Raw genomic sequence first — 23,230 nt, 5'->3', positions numbered from 1 at the left:
ATCTCTAGTGGCACAGCTAGCACTGCGATGCAGTGCCTTAGACCACTGCGCCACTCGGGAGGTTGGGATGAGAAGGAGAAGTGTTTAGTGTTAAGAGCATATGAAAAGAGAGGAGAAATAATGGGAGGAGAACAGGAATGATGAGAGGGAGGGAGGAGGTAGAGATGGAGGTAATGTTCTTCTGGAGGCTGTATTTCTATGATCTTTATAGTTTATCCTCTCCAAATATAGTTTCTCCTCTTGTTTCTCTACTAGGGAGGGCAGCTACTGCTGTGTGGAGGGGCATCTAACACACACACACACACATACACATCCTTTTACATTTACATTTTAGTCAATTAGCAGAAGCTCTTATCCAGAGCAACGTACAGTTAATGCATTCATCTTAAGATAGATAGGTGGGACAACCACATATCACAGTCATAGTAAGTACATTTCCCCTCAATAAAGTAGCTATCCACAAAGTGTGAGTGTTAGTTCACGAAAGGCAAGTTCTTTTCACACACACGGTCACGCCCTGACTCAGGGGATGCTTAAATGTTGAGTCAGGGTGTGTATATTCTTTGTTGTGTGTTTTCTATGTTTTGATCTATTATGTGTAGATCTATGTTGGCCGGTGTGGTTCCCAATCAGAGGCAGCTGTAGCTCGTTGTCTCTGATTGGGGATCATACTTAGGCAGCCTATTGGCACTAGTGGATTGTGGGATCTTGTTCCGTGTAAGGTATGTTGTGTGTGCTACCTTGGACTTCACGTTTCGTTTAGTTTGTTGTTTTGTCGTTGTGTTTATTTGGTTTAATAAACATGTACGTATATTACGCTGCGCCTTGGTCTGACCCGTCAATAGACGAACGTGACACACACACACACACAAAGGTTTCTAAATTTGCCCTAACAAAAAATGTATCAACCCATACAGAAAATGTCCATTCATTATAATCCACATAACAATTCACATTTCCTGTTGCTGCAAGATTATTTTCCTGCTGTGTGAAACTGGCTCAAATTAAGATACGGCATCTGTAGTCTCTCTGCTCTCCAGCTCATATAGGAGCCATACAGCCCAGAGAGAGTTCCTCCTTCCCATGATGCCTTTCAAGACCTCTAATCCCCAGCTTCATGTGATGCTGTTCCCTCTGGTGTTAGAGGGGCTTATATCTGTTTAATATTAATGCCTGTGCCGTGGTGGGGAGGCTTTCAGGCAGGGTACCTAATAGAAATATAAATGATTCAAAACGTGAGTCTTCTGGTAGACTAATAACCATGTATGTATACAAATCAGATCATGATTGGGACTTTGTTGCATACAATCAAAACAAATTCATAAAGAGTCTTTTTGAAGAAATTCTCATTATTGGGAGAGGAAGGGGGTTGGGGGAAGAGAGAGAGAAGAAGAGAGATAACAAATGAATGCAGAGTAAAGGAGGTAAAAATAACATAAGCTCAACAAGTGCCAAATGTTGCTTGCTGGTTGCTGTTTTTGCCTCTGGAGATGTACTGTGTGTGTGTGTGTGTGTGTGTCCTACTCCAGTGTACAGTACAAATCAATGCGGTAGTGGGCTTCCAGTGGCAGTTGTATTGTATAACAGGACTCAGTCTGACACCCCACAGAGGCTCTGCACTTTTCTCCTCCCTTCTCTCCTCCTCTTTCCCCTACTTCTCTTCCTCTGATTTAATTTATCTTCCCCCCACTTCACTTCACCTCTCTCAACCTCTCAATACTACTTTCCCTCCTCTCTCTCTCTCTTTCTCTTTGTTTAGCTGCAGTTTCACTGTTCTCATCTCTCTTCCTCAGCTGCTTTCTCCACTGACATCCCTCTATCCTTCTAATCAGATTGAGGAAAGGCGACGTGCACTCAGTGTGTCCTAACATACACTACTCACTACACTAATGAAAACTGGGAGCTGAATGAGAAATGTCTCCATAGGGTTGCTGCTTGTTAGAAGTCCACACACACACACACACACACACACACACACAGTCTTACACACACACACACACACACACACTTCGCTGTCCCGAAATGCACAGAATGACAAGCTGAGAGAGCGTAATGGAGTAACACAAGAGCATAACTTCATTTACTACAATGAGTCACAGACATAGTGACACACGGACGGACACAGGAGACAGGGAGAGAGGGAAAGAGGGGAAGAAAAAGGATGAGAGGGAGAACATGTAAGAGATCAAGGGAGAGAATGAGAGAGAGAGGGAGAGAGGAGAGAGAGCGAAAGAAGGAGTGAAGGAGAGAGAGAAGGAGAGAATGAGAGAGAGGAGAAGAGAGAGAGAAGGAGGGAAGGAGAGAGAGAAGGAAAGAATGAGAGAATGAAGGAGAGAATGAGAGAGAGAAGGCGAGAAGGAGAGATGGAGAGAATGAGAGAGAGAAGGCGAGAAGGAGAGAAGGAGAGAGAGGAGGAGAGAATGAGAGAGAGAAGGAGAGAAGGAGAGAGAAGGAGAGAAGGAGAGAGAGAAGGAGAGAGAGAAGGAGAGAATGAGAGAGGAGAGAAGGAGAGAGAGGAGAGAAGGAGAGAGAGGAGAGAAGGAGAGAGAGGAGAGAAGGAGAGAGAGGAGAGAAGGAGAGAGAGGAGAGAAGGAGAGAGAGGAGAGAAGGAGAGAGAGGGGAGAGAGGAGAGAGAGGACATAAGGAGAGAATGAGAGAGAGAAGGAGAGAATGAGAGAGAAGGAGAGAATGAGAGAGGAGAGAATGAGAAGGAGAGAAGGAGAGAGAGAAGGAGAGAATGAGAGAGAGAAGGAGAGAATGAGAGAGAGAAGGAGAGAATGAGAGAGAAGGAGACAATGAGAGAGAGAAGGAGAGAATGAAGGAGGGGGAGAAGGAGAGAAGGAGAGAGAAGGAGAGAATGAGAGAGAGAAGGAGGAAATGAGAGAGATAAGGAGAGAAGGAGAGAGAGAAGGAGATAAGGAGAGAGAGGAGAGAAGAGGAGAAGGAGAGAGGAGATAATGAGAGAGAGGAGAGAGAGAGAGAAGGAGAGAGAGAAGAGAGAGAATGAGAGAGGAGCGAAAAGGAGAGAAGGAGAGAGAGGAGAGAGAGGAGAAAGAGGAGAGAGAGAAGGAGAGAAGGAGAGAGAGAAGGAGAGAAGGAGAGAGAGAAGGAGAGAGAGAAGGAGAGAAGGAGATGGAGAGAGAGAAGGAGAGAAGGAGATGAGAGAGAAGGAGAGAGAGAATGAAAGAAGGAGAGAATGAGAGAGAGAAGGAGGAAGAGGAGAGAGAGAGGAGAGAGAGAAAGAGAAAAGGATTGTGAAAAGGAGATGGAGAATGAGAGAGAGGAGGAAGGAGAGAGAATGAGAGAAGGAGAGAAGGAGAGAGAGAATGAGAGAAGGAGAGAGAAGGAGAGAGAGAGAAGGAGAGAGAGGAGAGAGAGGAGAGAAGGAGAGAATGAGAGAGAGAAGAGAGAGAAGGAGAGAGAGAAGGAGACTGAGAGAGAGAAGGAGAGAGAGAAGGAGACAGAGAAGAGAGAGAAGGAGAAAATGAGAGAGAGAAGGAGAGAGAGAAGGAGTGAGAGAAGAGAGAGAAGGAGAGAGAGAGAAGGAGAGAAGGGGAGAGAGAAGGAGAGAAGGAGAGAGGGAATGAGATAGAGGAGGAGAGAATGAGAGAGAGAAGGAGAGAAGGAGAGAGAGAAGGAGAGAGAGGAGAAAAGGAGTAGAGAAGGAGAGAGAGAGGGAATGAGAGAGAGAGAAGGAGAGAATGAGAGAGAGAATGAGAGAGAGAATGAGAGAGAAGGGGAGAATGAGAGAGAGAAGGAAGGAGGGAAAGAGAGAGAATGAGAGAGAGAAGGAGAGAGAAGGAGAGGAGAGAGAGAAGGAGAGAATGAGAGCGAGAAGGAGAGAGAGAAGGAGAGAATGAGAGAGAGGAGAGAAGGAGAGAGAAGGAGAGGGAGAGAGAAGGAGACAAGGAGAGAGAGAAGAAGAGAAGGAGAGAGAGAAGAGAAGAGAGATAATGAGATAGAAGAGAGAGAAGGAGAGAGAGAAGGAGAGAATGAAAGAGAGAAGGAGAGAGAGAAGGAGAGGAGAGAGAGAAGGAGAGAGAGGAGGAAAGGAGAGAGAGAAGGAGAGAATGAGAGAGAAGGAGAGAATGAGAGAGAGAAGGAGAGAAGGAGAGAGAGGAGAAAGAGAAAAGAGAGAGAAGGAGAGAGAGAAGGAGAGAGAGAAGGAGAGGAGAGAGAAGGAGAGAGAGAAGAGAGAGAAGGAGAGAGAAGGAGAGAAGGAGAGAGAGGAGAAAGAGGAGAGAAGGAGAGAGAGAATGAGAGAAGGAGAGAGAGGAGAGAATGAGAGAGAGAATGAGAGGAGAGAGAGAAGGAGAGAGAGAAGGAGAGAAGGAGAAAATGAGAAAGAGAAGGAGAGAAGGATAGAAGGAGAGAGAGAAGGAGAGAAGGAGAGAAGGAGATAGAGGAGTGAAGTAGAGAGAGAAGGAGAGAGAGAATGAGAGAGAATGAGAGAAGGAGAGAGAGGAGAGAGAGAGAAGGAGAGAATGAGAGAGAAGGAGAGAATGAGAGAGAGAAGGAGAGAATGAGAGAGAGAAGAGAGAGAAGGAGAGAAGGAGAGAGAGAAGGAGAGGAGAGAGAGAAGGAAAGAAGGAGAGAGAGAAGAAGAGAATGAGAGAGAGAAGGAGAGAGAGAAGGAGAAAATGAGAGAGAGGAGAGAGAGAATGAGAGAAGGAGAGAGAGAACGAGAGAGAGGAGAAAAGTAGAGAGAGAAGGAGAGAGAGGAGAAAGTGGGAGAAGGAGAGAGAGGAGAGAAGGAGAGAGAGAAGGAGAGAATGAGAGAGAAGGAGAGGAGAGAGAGAAGGAGAGAGAGAAGGAGAGGAGAGAGAGAAGGAGCGAATGAGAGAGTGAATGAGATAGAGAATGAGAGAGAGAAGGAGAGAGAGAAGGAGAGAGAGGAGAAAAGTAGAGAGAGAAGGATAGAGAGGAGAAAGTGGGAGAAGGAGAGAGAGGAGAGAATGAGAGAGAGAATGAGAGAGAGAAGGAGAGGAGAGAGAAGGAGAGAGAGGAGAGAGAGAAGGAGAGAGAGAAGGAGAGAGAGAAGGAGAGAGAGAAGGAGAGAGAGGATGAGAGAGAGGAGAGAGAGAAGGAGAGAGAGAAGGGGAGAATGAGAGAATGAGAGAGAGAAGGAGAGAAGGAGAGAGAGAAGGAGAGAGAGAAGGAGAGAATGAGAGAGAGGAGAGAAGGAGAGAGAGGAGAGAAGGAGAGAGAGAGAGAGAGAATGAGAGAGAGAAGAAGAGAAGGAGAGAGAGAAGAAGAGAAGAGAGAGAATGAGAGAGAGAAGGAGCGAATGAGAGAGAGAAGGAGAATGAGAGAGAGAAGGAGAGAGAGAAGGAGAGAAGGAGAGAGAGAAGGAGAGAGAGAATGAGAGAAGGAGAGAGAGAAGGAGAGAATGAGAGAGAGAGAAGGAGAGAGAGAAGGAGAGAATGAGAGAGAGAGAAGCAGGGAGAGGAGAGAAGGAGAGAGAGAAGGAGAGAGAGGAGAAAAGGAGAGAGAGAAGGAGAGAGAGGAGAAAGTGGGAGAAGGAGAGAGAGGAGAAAGTGGGAGAAGGAGAGAGAGGAGAAAGTGGGAGAAGGAGAGAGAGGAGGGAAGGAGAGAGAGGAGAGAAGGAGAGAAGGAGAAAGCGAGAGGAGGAGAGAAGGAGAGAGAGAGAAGGAGAGAGAGAGAAGGAGAGAATGAGAGAGAAGGAGAGAATGAGAGAGAGAAGGAGAGAGAGAAAAGAGAGAGAATAAGAGAGAGAAGGAGCGAATGAGAGAGAAGGAGAGAAGGAGAGTGAGAAGGAGAGAGAGAAGGAGAGAGCGAAGGAGGGAATGAGTGAGAGAAGGAGAGAAGAGGGAGAGAAGAGAGAATATGAGAGAGAAGGAGAGAATGAGAGCGAGAAGGAGAGAGAGAAGGAGAGAAGGAGAGAGAGAAGGAGAGAAGGAGAGAGAGAAGGAGAGAAGGAGAGAGAGAATGAGAGAGAGAAGAGAGAATGAGAGAGAGAAGGAGCGAATGAGAGAGAGAAGGAGAGAAGGAGAGAGAGGAGAGAGAGGAGAGAAGGAGTGTCACGCTCTGGCTCCGGGACTTTGTATTTTGAGCCAGGGTGTGTTCGTTTTGGTTTTGTGTTTCCCTTATTTGGTCAAATGACTCCCAATCGGAGGTAACGAGTGTCAGCTGTCGGCTCGTTATCTCTGATTGGGAGCCATATTTAAACTGTCTGTGTTCACCTTGTGTTTGTGGGATTTTGTTCGTGTGGTTTCATGTTGTACCATAGACGTCACGTTTTCGTTGTTTTGTTCGTGTGTACGTTTAAATAATAAATATGTTCGCTCGTAACGCTGCGCCTTGGTCCTCTCTCATCGACGATCGTGACAGAAAATCCCACCAAGACCAGACCAAGCAGCGTGTCCAAGGGCCATCGCCAAATGATCTCTGTGGCAGCTTCGACTGGGTCAAGCCCATTGAGGAGTTGAGTGAGGAGGGTTGGAGACAGAGGAGCGAGAGGTGGGAGAGAATGTTGGAGGCCTGGAGAGACCCCCAGAAAATTTTTAGGGGGGGGCTCACGACGTCGGGGCAGCAGGAGGCCGCTATGGAGCGGTCCAGCGGGGTTGCAGAAGAGGCCGCCAAGTTACGGGGGCCACTGGTAGAAGAGGGGATGGTAGGTGTAGAGGCACGGCGAGAGGTACTGGCGGGTGTTGCCAGTCCGGTCCGGCCCGTTCCAGATCCCGGTGTAGAGCCAGTGGTGTGTGTCCCCAGTACGGTCCGGTCTATTCCTGCTCCCCGCACCAAACCTACGGTGTGCGTCGACAGCCCAGCCCGGCCCGTTCCTACGCTCCGCACCGAGTCTGTGGTGCGCGTCGCCAGCCCAGCCCGGCCCGTTCCTGCGCTCCGCACCGAGTCTGAGGTGCGCTTCGCCAGCCCAGCCCGGCTTCTTCCTGCTCCACGCACAAAGCCTACGGTGTGCGTCGCCAGCCTGGTTCAACCCGTTCCTGCTACTCGCACCAAGCCAGGGGTGCGAGTCGTCAGCCTGGTCCAGCCCGTTCCTGCTACTCGCACCAAACCAGGGATGCGAGTCGTCGGCCTGGTCCAGCCCGTTCCTGCTACTCGCACCAAGCCAAGGGTGCGAGTCGTCAGCCTGGTCCGGCCTGTTCCTGCTACTCGCACCAAGCCAAGGGTGCGAGTCGTCAGCCCGGTCCAGCCCATTCCTGCTACTCGCACCAAGCCAGGGATGCGAGTCGTCAGCCTGGTGAGGTCCGTTCCGGCTCCACGCACCAAGCCTAGGGTGCGTATCGTCAGCCAGGTCCGGTCCGTTCCTGAAAAAGCGCTAAGCCAGGGGTGCGCGTCGTCAGTCCTGATCCAGCCAGCTGGGTCAGATCGGATCGGGGCCATTATGCGGGGATGGAAGTAGGGTGGTGGTCAAGCCCGGAGCCGGAGCCGCCTCCGAGGAGCAACACCCACCCAGCCCTCCCCTATTTGGGGTTTTGAGGCGCGGTCGCAGTCCGCGCCTTTAGGGGGGGGTACTGTCACGCTCTGGCTCCTGGACTTTGTATTTTGAGCCAGGGTGTGTTCGTTTTGGTTTTGTGTTTCCCTTATTTGGTCAAATGACTCCCAATCGGAGGTAACGAGTGTCAGCTGTCGGCTCGTTATCTCTGATTGGGAGCCATATTTAAACTGTCTGTGTTCACCTTGTGTTTGTGGGATTTTGTTCGTGTGGTTTCATGTTGTACCATAGACGTCACGTTTTCGTTGTTTTGTTCGTGTGTACGTTTAAATAATAAATATGTTCGCTCGTAACGCTGCGCCTTGGTCCTCTCTCATCGACGATCGTGACAAGGAGAGAGAGAAGGAGAGAGAAGGAGCGAATGAGAGAGAAGGAGAGAAGGAGAGAATGAGAGTGAGAAGGAGAGAGAGAAGGAGAGAGCGTAGGAGGGAATGAGTGAGAGAAGGAGAGAAGGAGAGAGAGAAGGAGGGAGAGAAGAGAGAGAATATGAGAGAGAAGGAGAGAAGGAGAGCGAGAAGGAGAGAATGAGAGCGAGAATGAGAGCGAGAAGGAGAGAGAGAAGGAGAGAGAGAGAATGAGAGAGAGAAGAGAGAGAATGAGAGAGAGAAGAGAGAGAATGAGAGAGAGAAGAGAGAGAGAAGGAGAGAGAGAAGGAGAGAATGAGAGAGAGAAGGAGAGAGAGAAGGAGATAATGAGAGAGAGAATGAGAGAGAGAAGGAGAGAATGAGAGAGAGAAGGAGAGAGAGAAGGAGAAAAGGAGAGAGAGAGAAGGAGAAAATGAGAGAGAGAAGGAGAGAGAGAAAGAGAGAAGGAGAGAGAGGAGTTTGAGTTTTTATAAAACCTTTAATTTATACTCAAGTGTTAACATAAATAATGGCACACTGCCTTTTCAGAAATGAAACAACAAATGTAATTCCTAAATAAAATAAATAAAATAAAAATACAAAAGAACATATACATTCAACTAATTTCATCAACAAAAAATAGTTTCCCCTCCTCCACAAAACAAACTGCTCCTTCGTAAGCCCACTTCTCCTCAAACAATGGGAGATCTTTTACAGCTGAGAACTCAAAATCCACTTTTATTCTTGCTTTCACTAATCCTTTAAAAACACATCTTACATCCTGCCCATATCCCGTTTCTATCTTATGTTTCCTACTCAGAAAAATGGACATCTTAGCTTGTCCCAAAATAAAATTTAACAGTTGACATTTTCTTTTCTGTTGCTTAATATATTGAAATCACAAAATAAAAACAGTGTTATTGAAAATCTCCCCTACAGATTTAAACAAAGACTCCAGCATTTCCAAGAGAGGTTTTATCTTATATTACAAAAAGGACATCCATCTCCAACATCTGAGTTAATAACAGATACAAAAGCATTAACTGCAATGATGCCCTGCAAAACCCTCCATTGCATATCCCCAGTACCCTTTTGTAACGGTGGCTTGTACAGTGCTCTCCATGCTGGCTTTACCTTGTCATCAATGCCCAATATATTTTCTATTTTTCAATGTATCTTTATTCAACACCTTGACACACCCCCTATATAAGTACTTCCCATTCACCTCATCCAAACCCACCTCTTCCAACCCTCTCAAATCCAGTAATAACACCTTTCTTTCTGACTCTGGGATATTGGGTATAATCCCTAGTCTTGGAAATGAGATGTTTTCATCTTGTACCTTCTTCTTGTGACTATTCAGCATACCCCACTCTTCTGCTGACAGAGCCTTCCTGCAGCTTCCCAGCAGTTGTCCGACAATCCTTTCCGACCTCACCCCCAAATGTTCAGCCACCCGTCTTCCATCCATTAAGGCGGGCCCAGCCATGGCCATTAACTGTTTTAAGGTGATGATTTTGCCCTTCACCAGAATCTTGGAGAAATGTGGAACAGCTGCAGTTGTACAATCCAGTCTTGCCCCATACACCAGAGGTTCCTCCAACAGCCAATGCACTGACTCCGTTCGTCTGGACACCTTCATAATGCTCCACACCCTAAGAAGGCCTCTGTAAATCGGAGGTACTCCCTCCCTAGAAATCTGGCTATTATCAACCAAAAATAAAGCCTTCTTTAAACCTAATCCCCCAACCTGCTGTAAAACAAGACCTGCCACCCCTCTCCAAACCACATTTTCCGGTCCATAAAGCAACCTTTGAATAAACTGAAACCGGAAAGCAGCAGCCCTACTAGCAAGATGTACAAGACCTTGTCCCCCCTCCTCTTTTGACAAATACAAAACACTTTGTGGAACCCAGTGATATTTATCCCAAAATAAATCCACAATAATTGCCTGTATCTTAGCCAGAAGGCCAGATGGTGTCTCTAAAACTGACAACTGATGCCACAGTGCAGAGGCAACCACATTGTTAACTATAATAGTGCGCCCCCTATATGACATACGAGATAACTATCAACGCCATCTCCTCATCCTCCCTTCCACCATTTCAACCACCCCTATCCAATTTTTATCCATTGTCCCCTCATCTCCTAGGTACACTCCAAGATACATAAACCCTCCCTTACACCATTCCAGACCCCCTGGCAAAGCCATGATCCCTCCAGACCATTCTCCAATCTGTAAAGCACAACTTTTTTCCCAATTTACCTTTGCAGAGGATATTCCCCTAAAACGATCAACCATTAGACTCAAACTATCCACCTCCACTTGATTTTTCACTAAAACAACTACATCATCAGCATAGGCTGAGAGACGAATAGGAGGAATATCCTCTGAAAGGTACACCCCTTCAATGCGACTTCTAATGCTATTTAGTAGTGGCTCTATAGCAATGGCATATAACATTCCCGACAAAGAACATCCCTGCCTAATACCTCTACACACTTTAAAAGGAGCACTCAAGCCACCGTTAACTTTCAATACACTTTCAATGTCACCATATATCACCTTTATCATGGCAATAAAACCAGAGCTGAACCCAAACGCCTCAAAAGTGTGCCATAAGTATTGATGTTCAACTTGGTCAAATGCCTTTTCCTGATCAATTGAAATTAGACCAGCATCCAACCCAATAGCCCTAGAGACGTTCAGAAAATCACGAATCAGAAAAATTTTATCCCCTATCTGCCTGCCGGTAACACAGTAGGACTGGTCCATATGATTTGCCCCATCACCTCCCTCAGTCTGTTGGACAAAGCCTTTGACAGGATCTTATAATCAGTGCACAATAAAGCCACCGGCTTCCAGTTCTTCACCTCCCTAGGGTCACCCTTTTTGGGCAGTAGGGTGAGGACAGCCCTTCTGCAGCTTATTGGTAGTAACCCTCCGGTTAAACTATCATGAACTACTGCTAGCCAATCCTCTCCCAACATAGCCCAAAAAGACTTTAAAAAGTCAACGGGAAGCCCATCAATGCCTTGTGCCCTTCCATTTTCCATGCCTTTTAATGCAGTGCATAACTCCTGCAAAGACAATGGTTGCTCTAGCTTAACCTGAGCTTCTGCAGCCACCTGTGGGAGCCCATCAAGGAACTGCTGTGTCACTGTTTTATCCTCTTTGTACTCACACTTGTAGAGCTCAGCATATAACTCTACTGCCCTCTTTCTAATTTCACTAGGGCTAGTGAGCTCCTGTCCAACAGCTGATTTGAGACAATGAATAATTTCTCTTTGTCCATTCTTTTTCTCTAAACCAAAGAAACATTTGGATGAGGCATCAATTTCAGAGATTCCCTGAAACTTACTTCTCACCAATGCGCCCTGTGCTCTGATACCCAGCAGGTCTGCCAATGCAGCTTTTTTCCTCTTGAGGGCCTGAGTATGGCCTCGATCTCCTGTGGTCTCAACCAACGTCATGAGTTCCACTATTTCAGTCTCTAGGGCTTTCATTGATCTGTTGATATCCTTGGTGACATTCCTCGTGTATTGATTACAGAATTGTTGAATCTGGATTTTCCCTATATCCCAAAACTGTTGAAGGGATACAAAACTGGCCTTTTGAGTCCTCCACCTCTCCCAGAAAAAACTAAAACATTTCCTGAAGTGAGCATCACTCAATAAAGTTATATTAAAATGCCAGTATGCGCTTTTGGGTTTTACATCATTAATGAACACCACCTCTGTTATTAAACAATGATCAGAAAATCCCACTGGGGTTATCACACTTGATTTACAGACCTGAGGTTGATGCTCAAAACAATAAAACCTATCTAACCTGGCCATAGAGATGGTGTTCTCTCTCACATGCGCCCAGGTGTACTGTCTCGTGCCTCCATGTTGACTCCGCCAAATATCACACAGTTCATGTATTACAATGAGGCGTTTTAAAAAAGTCCTTGAGGCTATATGAGGTTCTTTGTGATTTCTATCTAAATCACTGACTGTGCAGTTAAAATCCCCAGCAATAAATAAATAATCTTCATTATTACATTTCTCAATGGTATTTGATAATGTCTCTAAAAAACATACCCTCTCAACTGCCACCACTGGGGCATATACATTTATCAGACACATAGTGATGATTTCATACCTTGCTCTAACTTTTAATAACCTCCCCTCAACTACCTCTTCAACCTCATATGACAAAGGCAAAAACCCTTTTGAGAACAAGATGGTCACACCCCCACTTTATGAGTTTTTATGACTACACACCACTGTCCCCCCCCACTCCTGTTGCCACATAATTTCATTTTCCAAATTCCTATGCGTTTCTTGTAGAAAATGTATGTAATTTCCCTTTCCCCTAATTAACTCATACACTATGGCTCTTTTTTTAACGTCTCTTGCCCCATTTACGTTTAAAGAAGAAATCTTATACTGCTCATGGATGGAAAAAAAATACAGAGGAAGACACAGAAACCACATCTCTTTACAGAGTTAAGGCTGCGACTGAACTCTTTCATTTTCTTTAGAATTTACATCACTTATCACTCTCGTGACCACTTTCTTGAGTCTAGCAATTTCAGGGCTTGTCAAACCTCCCCCTGTTATTTTCGACATCAGAAACTTTGCTGATTCAATAAACAATTCACTTTCAGGGAAAAAATCTGTTACATTATAATCCTGCATATATTTCTTCCCTTTTGTCAACTTCAGAAATTGACGTACTTTCTCAATCCCATACCTCCCTTCCACCCCATTTATCTCACTATTTTGTTGTGAAGCATCAGATGGCTCACTCTCGCTATCCTCCCCAGAAGAAAACTCCACCATCTCTACAACCTGTTTATCTTCAACTGATTTATCAATCTCTACCTTCCTCTTGGAATTAGACCCTTCACCACCCCTTACATTCTTCCTCTTACTCCTCGGTACTTTGAAAACAGCTGCTTCCTTTTCCATTATTTCAATCTCCTCTTGACCTCCAATTTCATTTTCCAGCACCACCTCAGCAACGGCAGTCGCAATCTCACCGACTTTTTCCCCTCCTTCTTTGTTCTGATCTACCACAATTGCCCCCGTATCCACACTGCCTTCCTCTCCTACTTTTCCTACCACATCTGCCCACCTTCTCCCTTCCCCTGCACCCTTAGCATGTTCATCCCTTCGCAGTGGTGCATTAGCTGCACCAGCACTAGAGCTGCTACCAGAATCTGCACGCTCATTCTCGGGACAATTACATACCAAGTGCCCCTCTCTTCCACAGCCAAAGCATTTCATTGACTCAGTAGAAGCGTAGAAGACATAATCAAATCCATCAATCTTAAAACTGAATGCTAAATTCAGTTCATCAATGTCCTTTTTTAAAATCATATGCACTTGTCTCCTATGAGACACGACATGTTTCAGCAACGGAGATTTGCAACCAAAAAGAACCTTCTTTATTGTAGATACAATTTGACCATGACGAGATAACTCTCGCTCCAACACTTCATCTCTAACAAATGGTGGCATGTTAGAAAGTATAATTTTCTTCGCCGGATTCATAAGCGGAAATACCGGCGTCTGTGTCTCCCGCAACACTACACCACTCTCAACTATCTTAACTATCTCATCTTTTCAATGGAATCTAAAAATATAACTACAGCGCTATTCATCGTTGAGGCTGATTTGATGCTATCATACCCAATGATAGCACCCACTGCCAAGCTACATTATTCCACTGTACACCCGACCGCAGCAGGAATCTTTACTCCATGTCGCCGACTAAGTTTTTCAAACTCCAAACTCCAACCAGCCTCACCCGCTGGTTGTGCCCTCGCGAAAACCAACCTCAACGATCCCACCACCTCTATACGTGCTTAGTGATAGTTAGACAAGATAACCTTAAAAACAACTAAACTAATCAATATATACAGTGAGGGAAAAAAGTATTTGATCCCCTGCTGATTTTGTACGTTTGCCCACTGACAAAGACATGATCAGTCTATAATTTTAATGGTAGATTTATTTGAACATTGAGAGACAAAAATCCAGAAAAACGCATGTCAAAAATGTTATAAATTGATTTGCATTTTGATGAGGGAAATAAGTATTTGACCCCTCTGCAAAACATGACTTAGTACTTGGTGGCAAAACCCTTTTTGGCAATCACAGAGGTCAGACGTTTCTTGTAGTTGGCCACCAGGTTTGCACACATCTCAGGAGGGATTTTGTCCCACTTCTCTTTGCAGAGCTTCTCCAAGTTATTAAGGTTTCGAGGCTGACGTTTGGCAACTTGAACCTTCAGCTCCCTCCACAGATTTTGTATGGGATTAAGGTCTGGAGACTGACTAGGCCACTCCAGGACCTTAATGTGCTTCTTCTTGAGCCACTCCTTTGTTGCCTTGGCCGTGTGTTTTGGGTCATTGTCATGCTGGAATACCCATCACAACCCATTTTCAATGCCCTCACTGAGGGAAGGAGTTTCTCACCCAAGATTTGACGGTATATTGCCCTGTCCATCGTCCCTTTGATGCGGTGAAGTTGTCCTGTCCCCTTAGCAGAAAAACAGCCCCAAAGCATAATGTTTCCACCTCCATGTTTGACGGTGGGGATAGTATTCTTGGGGTCATAGGCAGCATTCCACCTCCTCCAAACACGGCGAGTTGAGTTGATGGCAAAGAGCTCGATTTTGGTCTCATCTGACAACAACACTTTCACCCAGTTCTCCTCTGAATCATTCAGATGTTCATTGGCAAACTTCAGACGGCCCTGTATATGTGCTTTCTTGAGCAGGGGGACCTTGCGGGCGCTGCAGGATTTCAGTCCTTCACGGCGTAGTGTGTTACCAATTGTTTTCTTGGTGACTATGGTCCCAGCTGACTTGAGATCATTGACAAGATCCTCCCGTGTAGTTCTGGGCTGATTCCTTACCATTCTCATGAGCATTGCAACTCCACGAGGTGAGATCTTGCATGGAGCCCAAGGCAGAGGGAGATTGACAGTTCTTTTGTGTTTCTTCCATTTGCGAATAATCGCACCAACTGTTGTCACGTTCTTACCAAGCTGCTTGGCGATGGTCTTGTAGCCCATTCCAGCCTTGTGTAGGTCTACAATCTTGTCCCTGACATCCTTGGAGAGCTCTTTGGTCTTGGCCATGGTGGAGAGTTTGGAATTTGATTGATTGATTGCTTCTGTGGACAGGTGTCTTTTATACAGGTAACAAGCGGAGATTAGGAGCACTGCTTTTAAGAGTGTGCTCCTAATCTCAGCTCGTTACCTGCATAAAATACACCTGGGAGCCAGAAATCTTTCTGATGGAGAGGGGGTCAAATACTTATTTCCCTCATTGAAATGCAAATCAATTTATAACATTTTTGACATGTGTTTTTCTAGATTTTTTTGTTGTTATTCTGTCTCTCACTATTCAAATAAACCTACCATTAAAATTATAGACTGATCATGTCTTCGTCAGTGGGCAAACGTACAAAATCAGCAGGGGATCAAATACTTTTTTCCCTCACTGTATATATATACACACCAAAAACCAATAGAGTGAAAATAATTCCAGTCGCTCTCACAATCACTCCTGCTTCATGACTCACTCCCAGCATGCACTCCAATGAGAGAGAAAGAGAAGGAGAGAGAGAAGGAGATAATGAGAGAGAGGAGAGAGAGAATGAGAGAGAGAAGGAGAGAAGGAGAGAAGGAGAGAGAGAAGGAGAGAATGAGAGAGAGAAGGAGAGAAGGAGAGGAGAGAAGAGAGAGAATGAGAGGAGTGAAGGAGAGAATGAGAGGAGAGAAGGAGAGAGAGAAGGAGAGAAGGAGAGAGAGAATGAGAGAGAGAGAAGGAGAGAATGAGAGAATGAGAGAGAAGGAGAGAGAGAAGAGAGAGAATGAGAGGAGAGAAGGAGAGAAGGAGAGGAAAGAAGGAGAGAGAGAAGGAGAGAAAAAGAGATTGAAAGAAAAAAGAAAAGAAGAAGCCAGAACTAGAGAACTAGATCCTCATCACACCTAGTGATGGGGGGATTTATAGTTACATATCACAAAATGTATTTGACAATATCTATTTATACTCCAAGTATCTATTTTTTAAAAATAAGTGATTTTTTAAGGTAGGTAGCATTAGCTAACGCTAGTCTGCTGTACCTGCACCAAAACTCAGGTAATTTTCATTCTATAGCTTGTTCTCCATCTTCTTTTTAAATACTGAGCCAACCTGTTTTCAGCACTTTTATATCCATGACGGATCAAAACTGGTCTCTCTGCAGCAGACATATAGTGAGCAATAGGTTTGGAACATTAAATCGCAATAAAATCGCAGTATTGAATCGCAATACATATCATATCGGCACCGAGGTATCGTGATAATATCGTATTGTGAGGCCCCTGGCAATTCCCAGCCCTAATCAACACCCACCCTGGCGTAGCCTGCTTAATCAGAGTACAGTATAGCAAATCAATTAGGGAAGCCTTTAGCTTCACTTTATATTGGCTGAGGTTAGTTCTGAATACACAGCGAGGGAGAGGATAGCCTAATGAATCAATGTGTAGGTAGATGCTGAGGTCCCGGTGTTAAACACAGAGCACTGGTGCGTTACCAAACCTAATTAAATACAATGTTCAGGCAGCCCTCAGCCTCTGGACCTGACTCCCCTGTGACACTGGGCCAACCATAACCACCACACTAGCTGCATGGAAATTATGTTTCAGTACACAAAGGGCTGCTACTAGGGAGAAAACAAACTGGCACTTCCTGGTTATGGGGAACAGTCGCAGGGATGGGCATTGTTGTAATGTGGGAGCCAGGGCGACTGGGTGAGAGAGCCCCTTCTCCTCTTACTCTAATGCACTTTACTGTCTGAATAGTCTGCCACTTCGATAGCCTTGCATCAATGAGACTACGTCTGTCTGGGGAACTCAAGCAGGGATAGTTGCTTTACTACAAGAGGCTTGTTTCCTATTATTTTTTGTTAAAACATTGTACTGTATTTCAGTGTCTTGTTGTGAACATTGAATTAAATGGGACTCCCTTTTAAACTGGGCATTCTGGTTAACACAAGCATACACACATCTTTATAAAGTGGCTCATGTGGCACAGACAGACAGGAAGCAAGCTGGCCCACTACAGTGAGAGACACTGAGGCAGGCCCCTAGGGTGTGTGTGTGTGTGAGGTCCCTCGCCCTTGCAGTGCTGCTGAAGGTGAGCTGAGCTGTGGCCTCTCTCCAGAGACACACACACAAACTTGCTTTTTGCTCTTCAGTGAAAATGAACACCAGATGCTCTCTCCCTGCATATTGATTGTGTGTAATAGTGAGAGAAGAAGAGAGAGAGTGGGGGGGGGGGGGGCAGAGATGAGAGAGAGAGAACAAGAAATAACGAGGAAGAAAGAGAAGTAGAGAGAGGGGAGGGCAGAGATGAGACAGAGAGAGAGAAAGAGCAACAGTGAGGCATAGAAACAAAGCAGTGAGGAAGAGCTCCATGAGTGATGCCAGATGGGCCCCTCTCCTCATTATCATGCACACACAGTCCATTCCAGCACAGTCTAGTCCATTCCGGCCCAGTCTAGTCCATTCCAGCCTAGTCCAGTCCATTCCAGTCCAGTCAATTCCAGTCCAGTCCATTCCAGTCCAGTCAATTCCAGTCCAGTCCATTCCAGCCTAGTACAGTCCAGTCAATTCCAGTCCAGTCCATTCCAGTAAAGTCCAACCTAGTCCAGTCCAGTCAATTTTAGTCCAGTCCAGTCTATTCTAGTCCAGTCCATTCTAGTCCAGCCCAAGGGAAACATGCAGCAGCACCAATACCATGTAGGACTCTCAATGTAAATACTGTAAGACCTGTCATTGTCAAAGGCTATACTTGTCTGATCCTGCAGTCTGTAGTTGTTGATCTCAGCTGAAGGAGAACTACGTACAGATCAATTGGACATTGAACAGTAAACACATGGCCTGTACTGTCAGGCAGGCAGTACATAATATTTCACCATGTCAAGGGAAAAAGTTAAGTTGAAGCTTAAGGCTAAAATGTGACACCAGACTGGATGAGGAGGAGACTGCATCTGCAATGGAGGACAGGCAGTTGCGGAAGTCCCACGTTTCATTCCGTCGACTACAGACGACCATATGATGAAAGGCGATATATGCCTGTTAACCCTATGGTGGTGGGGGAAAGGTTTGAGTGTGTGTGAGGTATCACTGACCTCTGTGATGCGTGGGTTGGTACACTTGACGTTCTTGCTGGACAGGTCTAGCCAGCGGGTGGTATTGGGGTTGAGGGGCGGGCAGTGGTGGCGCAGGGTACATCGGCCCTCTCCACTACACCAGCCACACTGGAATTTCCTCTGGGCTTTCAGACACATACCACAGCTGTCCCTCTGGGCCGCACACTTATACAGGTGCACTGTGGGATACAGGAGGACTCAGGTTGTGGTGGTAACAGAAACAGCATTTGATTTGAATGTAACATTATATTGACAATTTAACACATTTGACAACCTAACATTATCTGACAAACAAACTGTAGTGTAGTGTAGTACTGGACTGTATTCCTGGAGGATTTAGTTGGTTAAAACATGAGATTTTTAAAGAAAGATACAACTGTGCTCTTCATACCTGCTGTTTGAGTAAAAGCAGGTATTATGCCGTGTATCCAGCTGAGACAATACGTTATTTGACAAGAAACATCTGTTTCATGTGTTGGTGTATGTGTGTGTGCTCAGTTGGTAGAGCATGGCGCTTGCAACGGCAAGGTTGTGGGTTCGTTTCCCACGGGGGGCCAGTATGAAAATGTATGCACTCACTAACTAAGTCGCTCTGGGTAAGAGCGTCTGCTAAAATGACAAAATAATGCTATTTTAGGCTTAGGGGTTAGGGTTACAATCAGGGTTAAGGTTAGAATTATGGTTCAAATAAGGGTTAGGTTTAGGGGTTAGGGAAAATAGGATTCTGAATGGGAATTAATTGTTTGGTCGCCACAAGGATAGTAAAATAAGCATGTGAGTGTGTGTGTCTTACCTTGGATATTATCTGGGTTGTCTATAATGAAGTTACCGTTCCAGACCACTGAAAAATCCACTGGCAACTCACTGATCTTCATCCCTTCATAGAGATACTGAGAGAGGGAGATAGAGAGAGAGAGAGAGGGGGGGGGGGAAGGAGAGAGGGGGGAGGGGAAGGAGAGAGGGGAGATAGAGAGAGGGGGGAGGGGAAGGAGAGAGGGGGAGATAGAGAGAGGGGGGAGGGGAAGGAGAGAGGGGGGAGGGGAAGGAGAGAGGGGAGATAGAGAGAGGGGGGAGGGGAAGGAGAGAGGGGGAGATAGAGAGAGGGGGGAGGGGAAGGAGAGTGGGAGAGAAGGAAAAAGAGCAAGAGAGGAAGAAAAAAAAGAAGCAAAATAGAGAATTTCAGCATGAGAAACTTAAATCCCCACCACAAAACCCTGAGCCTGGTGCTGCATGTTGAATGTTCCCCTAACGTTGCTACAACCTTGCATCACCACGTCATTTTAGACAGGACAAGAGAGAGAGGAGTGTTAAAGAGATTCTCTGGTACTTTTCTATACTCTTTAGCCAGTAATTCTGATAGTAGCACTCACGAGCCAGAAGTGGTCTCTGAAAATTGCGTACTATGTCACATATGTGCAGATATGTGCACCACGTTATTGCTCTCTCTTTCTCTGCTGTCCACTGAACCGTTGGGCCCGCCCTGCAACCTGATTGGAGAACGTTGGACAGGACTCTTGTTAACTGTCACTTAAATGCGAGGGGCTGAAGCTCATTGGCTAAAACTCAAATTGCAAGGGGGCTGGCCCACGTGGGGGGAAATGTAGGGTAAAATGGCGTGGCACAGCTTCAAGAAAACAGTCGCTTTCAATCTAGGGATTTCGTGATTAATTGAGGTAAGACAGTAATTTTGCTCATAGATGATGTAACTACACATTGACAAATCCAGCCCAAAGCGGGAGGTTTACAAAATACTTCTTTAGTCGCCAAAGCACCGGAGCATGTCTTTAAGTGGAGTCCTCCTAGATTCCCCCTTCCATCTCTCTGTCCTCCTAGATTCCCCCTTCCATCTCTCTGTCCTCCTAGATTCCCCCTTCCATCTCTCTGTCCTCCTAGAGTAACCCTTCCTTCTCTATGTCCTCCTAGATTCCCCCTTCCTTCTCTCTGTCCTAGATTCCCCCTTCCATCTCTCTGTCCTCCTAGATTCCCCCTTCCATCTCTCTGTCCTCCTAGAGTAACCCTTCCTTCTCTCTGTCCTCCTAGATTCCCCCTTCCAACCCTCTGTCCTCCTAGAGTAACCCTTCCTTCTCTCTGTCCTCCTAGATTCCCCCTTCCTTCTCTCTGTCTTCCTAGATTCCCCCTTCCTTCTCTCTGTCCTCCTACAGTTCCCCTTCCTTATCTCTGTCTTCCTAGATATTACCCTTCCTTCTCTCTGTCTTCCTAGAGTAACCCTTCCTTATCTATGTCCTCATAGATCCCCCCTTCCTTCTCTCTGTCCTCCTAGAGTACCCCTTCCTTCTCTCTGTCCTCCTAGAGTACCCTTCCTTCTCTCTGTCTTCTTAGATTCCCCCTTCCTTCTCTCTGTCCTCCTAGATTCCCCCTTCCTTCTCTCTGTCCTCCTAGATTCCCCCTTCCTTCTCTCTGTCTTCCTAGATTCCCCCTTCCTTCTCTCTGTCCTCCTACAGTTCCCCTTCCTTATCTCTGTCTTCCTAGATATTACCCTTCCTTCTCTCTGTCTTCCTAGAGTAACCCTTCCTTATCTATGTCCTCATAGATCCCCCCTTCCTTCTCTCTGTCCTCCTAGAGTACCCCTTCCTTCTCTCTGTCCTCCTAGAGTACCCTTCCTTCTCTCTGTCTTCTTAGATTCCCCCTTCCTTCTCTCTGTCCTCCTAGATTCCCCCTTCCTTCTCTCTGTCCTCCTAGATTCCCCCTTCTTTCTCTCTGTCTTCCTAGATTCCCCCTTCATTCTCTCTGTCCTCCTAGATTCCCCCTTCCTTCTCTCTGTCTTCCTAGATTCCCCCTTCCTTCTCTCTGTCCTCCTAGATTAACCCTTCCTTCTCGCTGTCCTCCTAGAGTAACCCTTCATTCTCTCTGTCCTCCTAGATTCCCCCTTCCTTCTCTCTGTCCTCCTAGAGTACCCCTTCCTTCTCTCTGTCTTCCTAGATTCCCCCTTCCTTCTCTCTGTCCTCCTAGATTCCCCCTTCCTTCTCTCTGTCTTCCTAGATTCCCCCTTCCTTCTCTCTGTCCTCCTAGAGTAACCCTTCCTCCTCTCTGTCCTCCTAGATTCCACCTCCCTTCTCTATGTCTTCCTAGATTCCCCCTTCCTTCTCTCTGTCCTCCTAGATTCCCCCTTCCTTCTCTCTGTCCTCCTAGATTCCCCCTTCCTTCTCTCTGTCCTCCTAGATTCCCCATTCCTTCTCTCTGTCTTCCTAGATTCCCCCTTCCTTCTCTCTGTCCTCCTAGATTCCCCCTTCCTTCTCTCTGTCCTCCTAGATTCCCCCTTCCTTCTCTCCGTCGTCCTAGATTCCCCCTTCCTTCTCTCTGTCCTCCTAGATGCCCCCTTCCTTCTCTCTGTCCTCCTAGATTCCCCCTTCCTTCTCTCTGTCTTCCTAGATTCCCCCTTCCTTCTCTCTGTCCTCCTACAGTTCCCCTTCCTTATCTCTGTCTTCCTATATATTACCCTTCCTTCTCTCTGTCCTCATATAGTACCCCTTCCTTCTCTCTGTCTTCCTAGATTCCCCCTTCCTTCTCTCTGTCCTCCTAGATTCCCCCTTCCTTCTCTCTGTCCTCCTAGATTCCCCCTTCCATCTCTCTGTACTCCTAGATTCCCCCTTCCACCCCTCTGTCCTCCTAGAGTAACCCTTCCTTCTCTCTGTCCTCCTAGATTCCCCCTTCCTTCTCTCTGTCTTCCTAGATTCCCCCTTCCTTCTCTCTGTCCTCCTAGATTCCCCCTTCCTTCTCTCTGTCCTCCTAGATCCCCCCTTCCTTCTCTCTGTCCTCCTAGATTCCCCCTTCCTTCTCTCTGTCGTCCTAGATTCCCCCTTCCTTCTCTCTGTCCTCCTAGATTCCCCCTTCCTTCTCTCTGTCCTCCTAGATTCCCCCTTCCTTCTCTCTGTCCTCCTAGAGTAACCCTTCCTTCTCTCTGTCCTCCTAGAGTAACCCTTCCTTCTCTCTGTCCTCCTAGAGTAACCCTTCCTTCTCTCTGTCCTCCTAGATTCCCCCTTCCTTCTCCCTGTCCTCCTAGATTCCCCCGTCCTTCTCTCTGTCCTCCTAGATTCCCCCTTCCTTCTCTCTGTCTTCCTAGATTCCCCCTTCCTTCTCTCTGTCTGTCCTCCTAGAGTAAACCTTCCTTCTCTCTGTCCTCCTAGATTCCCCCTTCCTTCTCTATGTCTTCCTAGATTCCCCCTTCCTTCTCTCTGTCCTCCTAGATTCCCCCTTCCTTCTCTCTGTCCTCCTAGAGTAACCCTTCCTTCTCTCTGTCCTCCTAGATTCCCCCTTCCTTCTCTCTGTCCTCCTAGAGTAACCCTTCCTTCTCTCTGTCCTCCTAGATTCCCACTTCCTTCTCTCTGTCCTCCTAGATCCCCCATTCCTTCTCTCTGTCCTAGATTCCCCCTTCCTTCTCTCTGTCTTCCTAGATTCTCCCTTCCTTCTCTCTGTCCACCTAGGTGCTGTCCTCAGCTGCCTCTCTTGCCCTTATCTCCCTCCTGGCTGTGTGTGTGTGTGTGTGTGTGTGTATGTACAGTATGTGTGTGTATGTGTGTATGTATGCGTGTGTGTGTGTGTGTGTGTGTGATTCCACTGACTGGAATCAGTGTGAGCCTGGCTGGAGGGCAAAGCAGAGCAGAGCTTCACTGCAGTAACAGTCCTCTCCTCTACTGTGCTGTTCTGTTTAACTACCCAGGCCAGGGCCCATCTCTCACCCAGCCTCTCCACTGACAGGCTGCTGCTACTGGGTACAGGTGACATGGCCAAAGGCCTCACACCACAGACACTGATAACACTCTCACTGAGAGTCTGACAATCATTGACATTGAGAGTGCAAACTGGGAATAGATAGTGACTGATAAATAGAGTGAATGTGTGAGGGTTATTTAGGAGTTAACCAGGGTGTTGTGGTGATATAGTGGACATAACTTCACGTGGATACATCTGGCTGTGTGAATAAGAGAGAGATTTTGTATACATTTTGTAAACACACAGTATGCTGTGTTCGTGTGCTGTAAGAGTTTGTATGCACTTCTGCAGTACGTGTGTGTAAATGTGAGCCTTTGCTAGCTAGTGTGTGTTACTGTGAGTGTCCATCATGTATATAGCATGTCTCCATGTCCTGCAGTGTGTTACTGTGAGTCTCCATGTCCTGCAGTGTGTTACTGTGAGTGTCCATCATGTACAGTGAGGGAAAAAAGTATTTGATCCCATGCTGATTGTGTACG

General features: G+C 46.4%; 1 protein-coding gene across 1 annotated transcript in view; it reads right to left on the bottom strand.

Annotated features, from left to right (window-relative positions):
- LOC311119170 (plexin-A2-like) overlaps window positions 1–18,905 on the bottom strand; it is a 47,789-nt gene extending 28,884 nt beyond the window's left edge. The window contains exons 1-2 of the mRNA XM_084193911.1: window positions 18,814–18,905; window positions 18,000–18,199 (exon numbers count right to left, since the gene is read on the bottom strand). Coding sequence (XP_084050037.1) covers window positions 18,000–18,199; window positions 18,814–18,895 — 282 coding nt within the window. The 5' untranslated portion in view covers window positions 18,896–18,905. The remainder of the gene's footprint in view (window positions 1–17,999; window positions 18,200–18,813) is intronic.
- Between the last annotated feature and the right edge of the window lie 4,325 nt (window positions 18,906–23,230).

Source organism: Coregonus lavaretus, assembly GCF_964263955.1.
Source record: "Coregonus lavaretus genome assembly, contig: HAP1_SCAFFOLD_2180, whole genome shotgun sequence".
In the NCBI taxonomy this organism is placed as follows: domain Eukaryota; kingdom Metazoa; phylum Chordata; class Actinopteri; order Salmoniformes; family Salmonidae; genus Coregonus; species Coregonus lavaretus.
The sequence above is the reverse complement of the archived record's forward strand: the minus strand, read 5'-3'. Positions and strand labels throughout refer to the sequence as shown.